We start from the raw sequence: 13,662 nt of genomic DNA, 5'->3' as shown, positions 1-13,662 counted from the left end.
GCCTCTAACCCATTAATTCCAGGTTCTCCAAGCATTTAATGAAATCCAAATCCAAACAATTTAACACTATCCTGCAAGGGAGAAGGTAAACTATGCGTATAAATTGAAACAGAAATTTTCTCAAATACTCTGAAACCCTCGCCTCACCACAAGGGATAGGCTCTGATACCTTCTATGCCATTAGCACATGTCGTTGATTCTGAGGTGCACGCTTGTAGTTCCATTTTAACATCTCTGAAATCAGATTGCACCTCCTCATAGCGCCTCATCCATGTGAAATAAATTTCATACTTTGTTTTGCAGCTTATATTTTTATTTTATAGTAGTATCAAAAATAATGTCTCTTGGATCTTTTTGTAGTTCATAAGCATGATTGGGTTTTCACTGTGTGTGAGGTGTGCCTCCTTCAAACCTTGTTACCTAGTCAGCACTTTACCTATCTGATGTGAAAAAAAAGAAAAAAAGAAAAAGAAATAACATATCTTACAATTGAAAGCATCTTAGGGTCAGTGAAAAACATTGTTTTTTTGTAAGCTGATTGCAGCCCACTAAAACTATTTTGCAGTTCACTAATGGGATGCCAGCTGCCTTTTGGCAAAAAATGGTTTAAGACACAGATTGGCAAATTGGCCCTCCACCTGTTTTTGTACAGCCAGCAGCTAAGAATATTTTTTTTTACATTTTAAGGATTTTTTTCCCTTTGCTTTCATTATTAAGTTTTTTTAACTTTCATGTGTTTTTACTTTGGGGGAATGAGAAAAACCAAAGAAATGTTTTGTGACACGTGAAGATTATGTAAAATTCAAAATTTCAGTGTTCACAATAAAGTTTTGTTGGAACACAGCCATGATCATGTTTAGTGCTATTGCCCATGGCAAGATAGAGTCGAAGTGGGCATGGTGGCTCACACCTCTAATCTTACCACTCTGGGAGGCCAAGGCTAGAGGATCACTTTAGGCCAGGAGTCTGGGACCAGCCTGAGCAACACAGCAGTGATCCCACCCTACCCCCCCCTCTACAAAAATTAGAAAAATCTGGCCGTGCATGGTGGTTCACACCTGTAATCCTACCACTCGGGAAGGCTGAGGTGGGAGGATTGCTGGAGGTCAGGAGTTCGAGACCAGCCTGAGCAAGAGCAAGACCTCCGTCTCTGCTAAAAATAAAAATAAATTAGATGAGCAACTAAAAGTAGGGGAAAAAAAAAATTAGCTGGGCATGGTGGTGAGCACCTATAGTCTCAGCTACTGGAGAGGCTGACGTAGGAAGATCACCCGAGTCTGGGATTTCAAGGTTGCAATGAGCTACCATGAAGCCACTGCACTCCAGCCGGAGCAACAGAGCTAGACCCTGCCTCAAAGAAAAAAAAAAAACCAAGACAGGGAATTACAATACTTCCCCCCATCCTCAGGGGATATGTTCCAAGTCCCCGAGGGGATGTCTGAAACTACAGATAGTGCACAACTCTCTATATACTCTTTTTTTCATATATATATATATATATATATATATACCAATGATAGTTTAATTTATAAATTAGGCACAGTAAGAGATTAACAACTAATAACAAAACAATGATAACAATATGCTGTAATGAAAGTGATGTTAACGCAGTCTCTCTCTCAAAATATCTCAATGTACTGTAGGTCTTAGCAACCTCAGCATATGATTTTTTTTTTCTTTCCTTAAGTGGAAAACTTTCACCTTTTCACTTAAAGGAAGCACTTTACGACTTATCTTTGGCATATCCAAATTGCCAACATCACTACTCTTGTGCTTTGGAGCCGTTATTAGTAACATCAGGATTCCTTGAACACGAGCACTGTGACACTGCCACACTTGATCTGACCTAATGACTGAGATGGCTCCTCAGTGACTCAAGGGCAGGGAGCGTACATAGCATGGAGTCGCTGGACAAAGGGTGGATCCATGCCCCAGGCCGGGAGGAACCGTGACTCCAGCAAGATCTCATCATGCTTCTCAGAAACAGAGCAGTATCTAGAACGGATGCTTCCTTCTGGAATTTTCGACTTAATATTTTTGGACTGCGGGTAACTGAAACCACGAGAAACAAAACCGTGGATAAAGGACTTCCGTAGCTGTACTCGAGACCGCATGGCCCCAAATGCCTAAAATATTTACTATCTAGTGCTCCACAGAAAGTTTGCCAACCCCGGTTCTAGGGGAGCATAACGGAAGACACCAAATTTCTTAGCTCACCCGTTCCTAAAGGTGCCTTTCCAGACGATTCAGCGCGGATCAGTATTTTACACTCCGCGCCACGAGGGAGGGCGAAGCTGGAACGCCCTTGTTTCCGCCTGCGGGAGAAATTTGTCCCCAGCGCAGCAGCGCTGCTTCCCGCGTGCATGCAAGCCCGGGGTTGCTCGCCAAAGCCCTTTCTGAGGCTGGAGCAGAAGGTCCCGCTCCTTTTAAGCCCGTTACATGTCAGTCTTTTTTTCCCAATCACGTGTCTGAGCCGGTGTGCACTGATTGGATTTTCGCAGTCATTGCCAAAACCTTTCAGCCAATTGCTATTCAAAGGACAAAATGAGGGCGTGGCTTCAGGGCCAGGGCCGGGGCTGCCTTCCAGGTTGGTTCGCCTGGTGGTGGGAGTCGTCCCTTCCCACTCTGTGGTTCAGATCCCACCACCTTCCCTTCAGGGTACCTGGGCCCCCGAGCTATTAGGGGTCAGCAGGAGTGGGGTGTGGGGGCGGTCCACATAGCTGTACCAACCGAGCTCAAGCAGAAGTGAGGGGGTTAAAAGGGCAGATGTCTTCCCAGGTGCGGGGACGTGCTCACAGATCCCTCCAGCTGCGGAGAGCTCAAACCGGCCCTTGTCCAGAGTGCACCAGCGGCTGGCACTTGAGGACTCAGCTCCCATGGGATTTCTGGGTGCCCAAGCACGGTCCTCACTGTGGGTCTTTCAACAGCTGTCTCTAGGCAGCAGCCCACTCCCTCTTAATCCCTCTCCAGCGCCCTAGGTCATATCTTTGTTCCCCCACCTCACTCCCCCCTCTCCTCCCCCCACCTCTATCACCAGTCCTAGCCGCGCCCTAGAAGCCTCTTGATAGAATCTCAGGCCTGCCTTCCCACTGCCCTTACTGCCTTGCGGTATAGATCCCGGGGAAAGAGCGAGCTTCCAGAGCCCCTTGACAGGCAAGAAATACTGGTATTTCCACTCATTCCGATGCAAGCAAGGCAAAAATTAAAACAAAAACCAGTTTCCAAATTAAAATGTTCTAAAGTACCATATCCTGATGTAAGTAAAAATCCCTAGTTGGGCCGGGCGTGGTGGCTCACGCCTGTCATCCTAGCACTCTGGGAGGCCAAGGCCGGTGGATCGCTCGAGGTAAGGAGTTCGAGCCCAGCCTCGGCAAGAGCGAGACTCCCCGTCTCTACTAAAAATAGACAGAAATTATCTGGCCAACTAAAAATATATGTAGAAAAAATTAGCCGGGCATGGTGGCGCATGCCTGTAGTCCCAGCTACTCGGGAGGCTGAGCCAGTAGGATTGCTTGAGCCCAGGAGTTTGAGGTTGCTGTGAGCTAGGCTGATGCCGTGGCACTCTACCCTGAGCAGAGCAAGACTCTGTCTCAAAAAAAAAAAAAAAAAAAAAAAAAAAAAAGATTGTTAATACCCATCAGGGAAATGCAAGTTAAAACTACAATGTTATACCACTACAACTTCAAGAGGACACTAATTAAAAGCACTGTCACAGTACCAACGGTTGGATCAGCAGCAGTGTCCTTCCCAATATTGATGGCAGGAATGAAAATTATTTCGATCACTTTGAAAAAGTATTTGGCAGTATCTACACTAAAAATCTGAAAACATGCAGTTCCAGCACTTCTCATAGCTACATATACCCACGAGAAATGACTACATGTCTACCTAAAGACATGGACGAGCACATAGCAGCTCCATCCAAAATAGGCAAGGAATCTGCCTCAAAATCCACCAAGAGTCAAACAAATATATAAAACTACACTATATACACTCAGGAAAATTCGACCCAGCAATGAAAAAGAAAAAATGTGCTACTGCTACACACAGCAAGAGTGCATCTTGCATCTCCCTGATTTGAAACAAGCCAAAGACAAGAATCTATTGTGTAACTCCATTTATTTAAAGTTCAAAAACATGAACACTAACCTCTGATGGTAGAGGTCAGAATATTGATTGCTTTGTGGGGAAGATTTTGACTGGGAAGGGGCATGGAGCAGACTTCTGAGCTACGCATTGAGTAGGGAGCTGATGAGATGTCACTGTAAATAAAACCTGACAGTTGATGGCGTTGCTTTCAGCCACAGAGGTACAGATGGCCTAGCCTCACTTCTGCCTTTCAGAATTCCTGGAGGGGGATAGGAAATATCTTTAGCCAGAACTCTTGTTGCAAGGGAGTCTGGAAACTCTAGTTAGTGTTCACAGCCATCATTTTAATTTTATAGGTGACAGGCCAGGGTCAGTGTTGCTCACAGTAATGGAAGCTGCATCTCTTGATCCTGATTGAACCGAAGTTTGAATCGTAACTTTTGTTGCAGGAGGCAACCCTTGCATTTGCTGAGGCTTTTTAAATGTTTGATGATTCTTGGATCTGTGCTCGATTTCTTCCTTCCAAGTCAAAAACTGTAGTCGGCACTTGGGACATCGAAAGACTCTCTTGTTCCAGTGCCTCCAATAGTGATTTACGTACGACGGTGCAGTTTTGAAAATCTTGAGACAAAACGGACAAAGCAAAGTTTTAGTGTTTTCGTGGCACGTTCTAAAATGCGTTTCCACATCAGCAAAGACCGACGATCTGTAATTGCAAATCTGGCACACATAGGGCATTTCGCCAGGCTTATGGTTGTCCTTCATGTGTCGTAGGAGGACCTGATCTGTTTCAAATGACAGCTCACAGATTTTACAGACAGCTGTGGCCTTCTGGGCAGTGTGCACACTTTCAATATGACACTGCAGCTGGAAGGGAGTGGGAAACTGCCGGTGGCAGTGCTGGCAGGTGGTGTGGTTTTCCCAGCTGTCGCTCCTTTCCCTCTCAAATTCCAAATGATGCTTCATGTGATTCATAAACCTAACATTTTTTAGAACTTTCAAGCAGCTGTGGCATTTAAAGGTTGTATAAGTCTTCTGCTCTGACGTCCCATCTCCTTTATGCTCTCCGTAGTAAAAGTCACTAAGTAACATGATCAGATTTCCTTTCTCGGGGTCAAAGGTCTGGTTTTGCCTTGCTAGAGTTGAAAAGTCTGTTATTACCAGTCCTTCAGAACCATTTCCTCCATCCGTAAGACTGAAATGTGACTTTTTGTTATCGTCAGCCCAGGGAAATGATGCTCCATTCGGAACACAGCTTGATGCGCTGCAGGAACCCTGTGAGGGCGTACCTGTCATTCTGGGAGGGAGACCTGAAGGGACCACAGCTAAAGAATGTATCCCTGGGATTCCATCCCTGAGTTTAGCCCTTTGGGGATTCCTGCTGTTTGTCTCCGAGGCGGAAAGTTGTTTGGCATCACAAGGACTCCCATCTTTGCCTCCTGCAGAGAGCACAGCTCCAACTGGACACTGAGTCCTTGGGGAAAGCAAAGCCGAGGAATTCTCAGGAAGAACTTGTGGTGAGCTCATTTCACACCCAGGTTTAGATGAAGACTCAATAGTAAGAGGACCATCTGTCGATCTCCATTCCACTGGGATATTGGCACCATGGCTTGTGCCCTAGGGGTCCTGTGATTTGCAGGCTGCGACCCTTGAGCAGGATCGTAAGGGAGGTAGCTTCTCTTTCTTTTTGAGCCCGGGGTGACTCTGTTCAAAATGTTTGAAATGATGGGTTTTGAATCTGAAATCATCCCGACAAAGAGAACTTCAGGGTCTTTATTTACATGTTCCACCCCAACAAAGATCACCTCATCATCTTCCTCAGCCTTGTCTCTCTGTTTAGATTCTCTTACTTTCTTCTTCAGCGGTTGTGATCCTTGTTCCTCCTCACACGAGACGACACCTGCCATTTTCAAATTACTTTTTGCTTGAAGCCAGTGGTCCCTTCAACTTCCAAAGCTGCCTTTTTAGAAATTGCCACCTAAGTGCAACCACGTGATAACAGTCAGTATTTATTTCAAAAGACTTTATTTAACCTTCCCTTAAAACATTCAGATAACATTGTTTTTAAATGTTTACTTTTTTATTTGTTTGTTTTTGAGACGGGGTCTCACTCTGTTGCTGAGGCCGGAGTGCAGTGGCATGACCTAGCTCACTGTAACCTCGAACTCCCAGGCTCATGGGATCCTCCCGCCTCAGCCTCCCTAAGTAGCTGGGACTACAGGTGTGAGCCACCGTGCCCGGCCCCAATGCTATTTTTCCACTTGTATTTTACCACTGCCTATGATGAAATAGATAAAATGTCTTGCTTCTTTTCTATTTCTGCCCACTAGACTATAAGCTACATGACGTGAGGGACTTGTGTTCTGTTTACTGCTGTATCCTCAGCTTCTAGAGCAAAGTCTGTTGTACCCTATATGCTAACTCTTTGTTAAATAACTAAGTAGTAGCTGTTATAAATATGATCGTTTGGGTATACAACAGCCTCCAACCCATTAATTCCAGGTTCTCCAAGCATTTAATGAAATCCAAATCCAAACAATTTAACACTATCCTGCAAGGGAGAAGGTAAACTATGCGTATAAATTGAAACAGAAATTTTCTCAAATACTCTGAAACCCTCGCCTCACCACAAGGGATAGGCTCTGATACCTTCTATGCCATTAGCACATGTCGTTGATTCTAAGGTGCACGCTTGTATTTCCATTTTAACATCTCTGAAATCAGATTGCACCTCCTCGTAGCGCCTGATCAATGTGAAATAAATTTCATACTTTGTTTTGCAGCTTATATTTTTATTTTATAGTAGTATCAAAAATAATGTCTCTTGGATCCTTTTGTAGTTCATAAGCATGATTGGGTTTTCACTGTGTGTGAGGTGTGCCTCCTTCAAACCTTGTTACCTAGTCAGCACTTTACCTATATGATGTGGAAAAAAATAAAAAAAGAAAAATAAGTAACATATGTTACAATTGAAAGCATGTTAGGGTCAGTGAAAAACATTTTTTTTTTGTAAGCTGATTGCAGCCCACTAAAACTATTTTGTAGTTCACTAAGGGGATGCCAGCTGCCTTTTGGCAAAAAATGGTTTAAGACACAGATTGGCAAATAGGCCCTCCACCTGTTTTTGTACAGCCAGCAGCTAAGAATTTTTTTATTTACGTTTTAAGGATTTTTTTTCCTTTTCTTTTATGATTAAGTTTTTTTAACTTTTGTGTTTTTTTACTTTGGGGGAATGAAAAAAACCAAAGAAATATCTTGTGACACGTGAAGATTATGTAAAATTCAAAATTTCAGTGTTCACAATAAAGTTTTGTTGGAACACAGCCATGATCATGTTTAGTGCTATTGCCCATGCTACTTTTGTAAGACAGAGTCAAAGTGGGCTTGGTCGCTCACACCTCTAATCTTAGCACTCTGGGAGGCCAAGGCTGGAGGATCACTTTAGGCCAGGAGTCTGAGACCAGCCTGAGCAACACAGCAGTGATCCCACCCTACCCCCCACCTCTCTCTACAAAAGTTAGAAAAATCTGGCCGTGCATGGTGACTCACACCTGTAATCCTACCACTCGGGAAGGCTGAGGTGGGAGGATTGCTGGAGGTCAGGACTTCGAGACCAGCCTGAGCAAGAGCAAGACCTCCGTCTTTACTAAAAATAAAAATAAATTAGATGAGCAACTAAAAATAGGAAAAACAAAATTAGCTGGGCATGGTGGTGAGCACCTAAGTCTCAGCTACTGGAGAGGCTGATGTAGGAAGATCACCTGAGTCTGGGATTTCAAGGTTGCGATGAGCTACCAGGAAGCCACTGCACTCCAGCCCGAGCAACAGAGGTAGACCATGCCTCAAAAAAAAAAAAAAGACAGGGAAGTACAATACCTCCCCCCATCCTCAGGGGATATGTTCGAAGCCGCCGAGGGGATGTCTGAAACTACAGATAGTGGAGAACTCTCCATATAGTATTTTTTTCCCATATATATATATATATGTATATATATACACCAATATTAGTTTAATTTATGAATTCGGCACTGTAAGAGATTAACAACTAATAACAAAATAAAACAATGATAACAATATGCTGTAATGAAAGTGATGTTAACGCAGTCTCTCTCTCAAAATATCTCAATGTACTGTAGGTCTTAGCAACCTCAGCATATGATTTTTTTTTCTTTCCTTAAGTGGAAAACTTTCACCTTTTCACTTAAAGGAAGCACTTTACGACTTATCTTTGGCATATCCAAATTGCCAACATCACTACTCTTGTGCTTTGGAGCCGTTATTAGTAACATCAGGATTCCTTGAACACGAGCACTGTGACACTGCCACACTTGATCTGACCTAATGACTGAGATGGCTCCTCAGTGACTCAAGGGCAGGGAGCGTACATAGCATGGAGTCGCTGGACAAAGGGTGGATCCATGCCCCAGGCCGGGAGGAACCGTGACTCCAGCAAGATCTCATCATGCTACTCAGAAAACAGAGCAGTATCTAGAACGGATGCTTCCTTCTGGAATTTTCGACTTAATATTTTTGGACCGCGGGTAACTGAAACCACGAGAAACAAAACCGTGGATAAAGGACTTCCGTAGCTGCACTCGAGACCGCATGGCCCCAAATGCCTAAAATATTTACTATCTAGTGCTCCACAGAAAGTTTGCCAACCCCGGTTCTAGGGGAGCATAACGGAAGACACCAAATTTCTTAGCTCACCCGTTCCTAAAGGTGCCTTTCCAGACGATTCAGCGCGGATCAGTATTTTCCACTCCGCGCCACGAGGGAGGGCGAAGCTGGAACGCCCTTGTTTCCGCCTGCGGGAGAAATTTGTCCCCAGCGCAGCAGCGCTGCTTCCCGCGTGCATGCAAGCCCGGGGTTGCTCGCCAAAGCCCTTTCTGAGGCTGGAGCAGAAGGTCCCGCTCCTTTTAAGCCCGTTACATGTCAGTCTTTTTTTCCCAATCACGTGTCTGAGCCGGTGGACACTGATTGGACTTTCGCAGTCATTGCCAAAACCTTTCAGCCAATTGCTATTCAAAGGACAAAATGAGGGCGTGGCTTCAGGGCCAGGGCAGGGGCTGCCTTCCAGGTTGGTTCGCCTGGTGGTGGGAGTCGTCCCTTCCCACTCTGTGGTTCAGATCCCACCACCTTCCCTTCAGGGTACCTGGGCCCCCGAGCTCTTAGGGGTCAGCAGGAGTGGGGTGTGGGGGCGGTCCACATAGCTGTACCAACCGAGCTCAAGCAGAAGTGAGGGGGTTAAAAGGGCAGATGTCTTCCCAGGTGCGGGACGTGCTCACAGATCCCCCCAGCTGCGGAGAGCTCAAACCTGCCCTTGTCCAGAGTGCACCAGCGGCTGGCACTTGAGGACTCAGCTCCCATGGGATTTCTGGGTGCCCAAGCACGGTCCTCACTTGGGTCTTTCAACAGCTGTCGCTAGGCAGCAGCCCACTCCCTCTTAATCCCTCTCCAGGGCCCTAGGTCATATCTTTGTTCCCCCACCTCACTCCCCCCTCTCCTCCCCCCACCTCTGTCACCAGTCCTAGCCACGCCCTAGAAGCCTCTTGATAGAATCTCAGGCCTGCCTTCCCACTGCCCTTACTGCCTTGCGGTATAGATCCCGGGGAAAGAGCGAGCTTCCAGAGCCCCTTGACAGGCAAGAAATATTGGTATTTCCACTCATTCCGATGCAAGCAAGGCAAAAATTAAAACAAAAACCAGTTTCCAAATTAAAATGTTCTAAAGTACCATATCCTGATGTAACTAAAAATCCCTAGTTGGGCCGGGCGTGGTGGCTCACGCCTGTCATCCTAGCACTCTGGGAGGCCAAGGCCGGTGGATCGCTCGAGGTCAGGAGTTCGAGTCCAGCCTCGGCAAGAGCGAGACCCCCCCCCCCCCCGTCTCTACTAAAAATAGAAAGAAATTATCTCGCCAACTAAAAATATATGTAGAAAAAATTAGCCGGGCATGGTGGCGCATGCCTGTAGTCCCAGCTACTCGGGAGGCTGAGCCAGTAGGATTCCTTGAGCCCAGGAGTTTGACGTTGCTGTGAGCTAGGCTGATGCCATGGCACTCTAGCCTGAGCAGAGCAAGACTCTGTCTCAAAAAAAAAGATTGTTAATACCCATCAGGGAAATGCAAGTTAAAACTACAATGTTATACCACTACAACTTCAAGAGGACACTAATTAAAAGCACTGTCACAGTACCAACGGTTGGATCAGCAGCAGTGTCCTTCCCAATATTGATGGCAGGAATGAAAATTATTTCGATCACTTTGAAAAAGTATTTGGCAGCATCTACACTAAAAATCTGAAAACATGCAGTTCCAGCACTTCTCATAGCTACATATACCCACGAGAAATGACTACATGTCTACCTAAAGACATGGACGAGCACATAGCAGCTCCATCCAAAATAGGCAAAGAATCTGCCTCAAAATCCACCAAGAGTCAAACAAATATATAAAACTACACTATATACACTCAGGAAAATTCGACCCAGCAAAGAAAAAGAAAAAATGTGCTACTGCTACACACAGCAAGAGTGCATCTTGCATCTCCCTGATTTGAAACAAGCCAAAGACAAGAATCTATTGTGTAACTCCATTTATTTAAAGTTCAAAAACATGAACACTAACCTCTGATGGTAGAGGTCAGAATATTGATTGCTTTGTGGGGAGGATTTTGACTGGGAAGGGGCATGGAGCAGACTTCTGAGCTACTTATTGAGTAGGGAGCTGAGGAGATGTCACTGTAAATAAAACCTGACAGTTGATGGCGTTGCTTTCAGCCACAGAGGTACAGATGGCCTAGCCTCACTTCTGCCTTTCAGAATTCCTGGAGGGGGATAGGAAATATCTTTAGCCAGAACTCTTGTTGCAAGGGAGTCTGGAAACTCTAGTTAGTGTTCACAGCCATCATTTTAATTTTATAGGTGACAGGCCAGGGTCAGTGTTGCTCACAGTAATGGAAGCTGCATCTCTTGATCCTGATTGAACCGAAGTTTGAATAGTAACTTTTGTTGCAGGAGGCAACCCTTGCATTTGCTGAGGGTTTTTAAATGTTTGATGATTCTTGGATCTGTGCTCGATTTCTTCCTTCCAAGTCAAAAACTGCAGTCGGCACTTGGGACATCGAAAGACTCTCTTGTTCCAGTGCCTCCAATAGTGATTTACGTACGACGGTGCAGTTTTGAAAATCTTGAGACAAAACGGACAAAGCAAAGTTTTAGTGTTTTCGTGGCACGTTCTAAAATGCGTTTCCACATCAGCAAAGACCGACGATCTGTAATTGCAAATCTGGCACACATAGGGCATTTCGCCAGGCTTATGGTTGTCCTTCATGTGTCGTAGGAGGACCTGATCTGTTTCAAATGACAGCTCACAGATTTTGCACACAGCTGTGGCCCCCTGGGCAGTGTGCACACTGTCAATATGACACTGCAGCTGGAAGGGAGTGGGAAACTGCCGGTGGCAGTGCTGGCAGGTGGTGTGGTTTTCCCAGCTGTCGCTCCTTTCCCTCTCAAATTCCAAATGATGCTTCATGTGATTCATAAACCTAACATTTTTTAGAACTTTCAAGCAGCTGTGGCATTTAAAGGTTGTATAAGTCTTCTGCTCTGACGTCCCATCTCCTTTATGCTCTCCGTAGTAAAAGTCACTAAGTAACATGATCAGATTTCCTTTCTCGGGGTCAAAGGTCTGGTTTTGCCTTGCTAGAGTTGAAAAGTCTGTTATTACCAGTCCTTCAGAACCATTTGCTCCATCCGTAAGACTGAAATGTGACTTTCTGTTATCGTCAGCCCAGGGAAATGATGCTCCATTCGGAACACAGCTTGACGTGCTGCAGGAACCCTGTGAGGGCGTACCTGTCATTCTGGGAGGGAGACCTGAAGGGACCACAGCTAAAGAATGTACCCCTGGGATTCCATCCCTGAGTTTAGCCCTTTGGGGATTCCTGCTGTTTGTCTCCAGGCGGAAAGTTGTTTGGCATCACAAGGACTGGCATCTTTGCCTCCTGCAGAGAGCACAGCTCCAACTGGACACTGAGTCCCTGGGGAGAAGCAAAGCCGAGGAATTCTCAGGAAGAACTTGTGGTGAGCTGATTTCACACCCAGGTTTAGATGAAGACTCAATAGTAAGAGGACCATCTGTCGATCTCCATTCCAACTGGGATATTGGCACCATGGCTTGTGCCCTAGGGGTCCTGTGATTTGCAAGCTGCGACCCTTGAGCAGGATCGTAAGGGAGGTAGCTTCTCTTTCTTTTTGAGCCCGGGGTGACTCTGTTCAAAATGTTTGAAATGATGGGTTTTGAATCTGAAATCATCCCGACAAAGAGAACTTCAGGGTCTTTATTTACATGTTCCACCCCAACAAAGATCACCTCATCATCTTCCTCAGCCTTGTCTCTCTGTTTAGATTCTCTTACTTTCTTCTTCAGCGGTTGTGATCCTTGTTCCTCCTCACACGAGACGACACCTGCCATTTTCAAATTACTTTTTGCTTGAAGCCAGTGGTCCCTTCAACTTCCAAAGCTGCCTTTTTAGAAATTGCCACCTAAGTGCAACCACGTGATAACAGTCAGTATTTATTTCAAAAGACTTTATTTAACCTTCCCTTAAAACATTGAGATAACATTGTTTTTAAATGTTTACTTTTTTATTTGTTTGTTTTTGAGACGGAGTCTCACTCTGTTGCTCAGGCCGGAGTGCAGTGGCATGACCTAGCTCACTGTAACCTCGAACTCCCAGGCTCATGGGATCCTCCCGCCTCAGCCTCCCTAAGTAGCTGGGACTACAGGTGTGAGCCACCGTGCCCGGCCCCAATGCTATTTTTCCACTTGTATTTTACCACTGCCTATGATGAAATATATAAAATGTCTTGCTTCTTTTCTATTTCTGCCCACTAGACTATAAGCTACATGAGGTGAGGGACTTGTGTTCTGTTTACTGCTGTATCCTCAGCTTCTAGAGCAAAGTCTGTTGTACACTATATGCTAACTCTTTGTTAAATAACTAAGTAGTAGCTGTTATAAATATGATCGTTTGGGTATACAACAGCCTCTAACCCATTAATTCCAGGTTCTCCAAGCATTTAATGAAATCCAAATCCAAACAATTTAACACTATCCTGCAAGGGAGAAGGTAAACTATGCGTATAAATTGAAACAGAAATTTTCTCAAATACTCTGAAACCCTCGCCTCACCACAAGGGATAGGCTCTGATACCTTCTATGCCATTAGCACATGTCGTTGATTCTAAGGTGCACGCTTGTATTTCCATTTTAACATCTCTGAAATCAGATTGCACCTCCTCATATCGCCTGATCAATGTGAAATAAATTTCATACTTTGTTTTGCAGCTTATATTTTTATTTTATAGTAGTATCAAAAATAATGTCTCTTGGATCCTTTTGTAGTTCATAAGCATGATTGGGTTTTCACTGTGTGTGAGGTGTGCCTCCTTCAAACCTTGTTACCTAGTCAGCATTTTACCTATGTGATGTGGAAAAAAATAAAAAAACAAAAATAAGTAACATATGTTACAATTGAAAGCATCTTAGGGTCAGTGAAAAACATTTTTT

The 13,662-nt window shown here is 44.8% G+C and overlaps 2 protein-coding genes and 3 pseudogenes across 2 annotated transcripts; 3 read left to right on the top strand and 2 right to left on the bottom strand.

The window, feature by feature from the left end:
* The first annotated feature begins 348 nt into the window (after nt 1-348).
* On the top strand, nt 349-446 carry LOC138401964 (small nucleolar RNA U13; annotated as a pseudogene).
* A 3,982-nt stretch (nt 447-4,428) lies between these two features.
* Nucleotides 4,429-5,196, bottom strand: LOC138401620 (zinc finger protein 280A-like). Its single transcript, XM_069497143.1, has one exon. It carries the CDS (start codon nt 5,179-5,181, stop codon nt 4,429-4,431), a length of 753 nt encoding a protein of 250 aa, XP_069353244.1. The 5' UTR covers nt 5,182-5,196.
* Nucleotides 5,197-6,917: 1,721 nt separating this feature from the next.
* On the top strand, nt 6,918-7,015 carry LOC138401968 (small nucleolar RNA U13; annotated as a pseudogene).
* Nucleotides 7,016-10,995: 3,980 nt separating this feature from the next.
* On the bottom strand, nt 10,996-11,763 carry LOC138401619 (zinc finger protein 280A-like). Its single transcript, XM_069497142.1, has one exon. It carries the CDS (start codon nt 11,746-11,748, stop codon nt 10,996-10,998), a length of 753 nt encoding a protein of 250 aa, XP_069353243.1. The 5' UTR covers nt 11,749-11,763.
* Nucleotides 11,764-13,485: 1,722 nt separating this feature from the next.
* On the top strand, nt 13,486-13,583 carry LOC138401969 (small nucleolar RNA U13; annotated as a pseudogene).
* The last annotated feature ends 79 nt before the right edge of the window (nt 13,584-13,662 follow it).

This window comes from Eulemur rufifrons, chromosome 21, assembly GCF_041146395.1.
Source record: "Eulemur rufifrons isolate Redbay chromosome 21, OSU_ERuf_1, whole genome shotgun sequence".
Taxonomy (NCBI): domain Eukaryota; kingdom Metazoa; phylum Chordata; class Mammalia; order Primates; family Lemuridae; genus Eulemur; species Eulemur rufifrons.
Note: the sequence above shows the minus strand (reverse complement) of the source record. Positions and strands in the feature narration are given on the sequence as shown.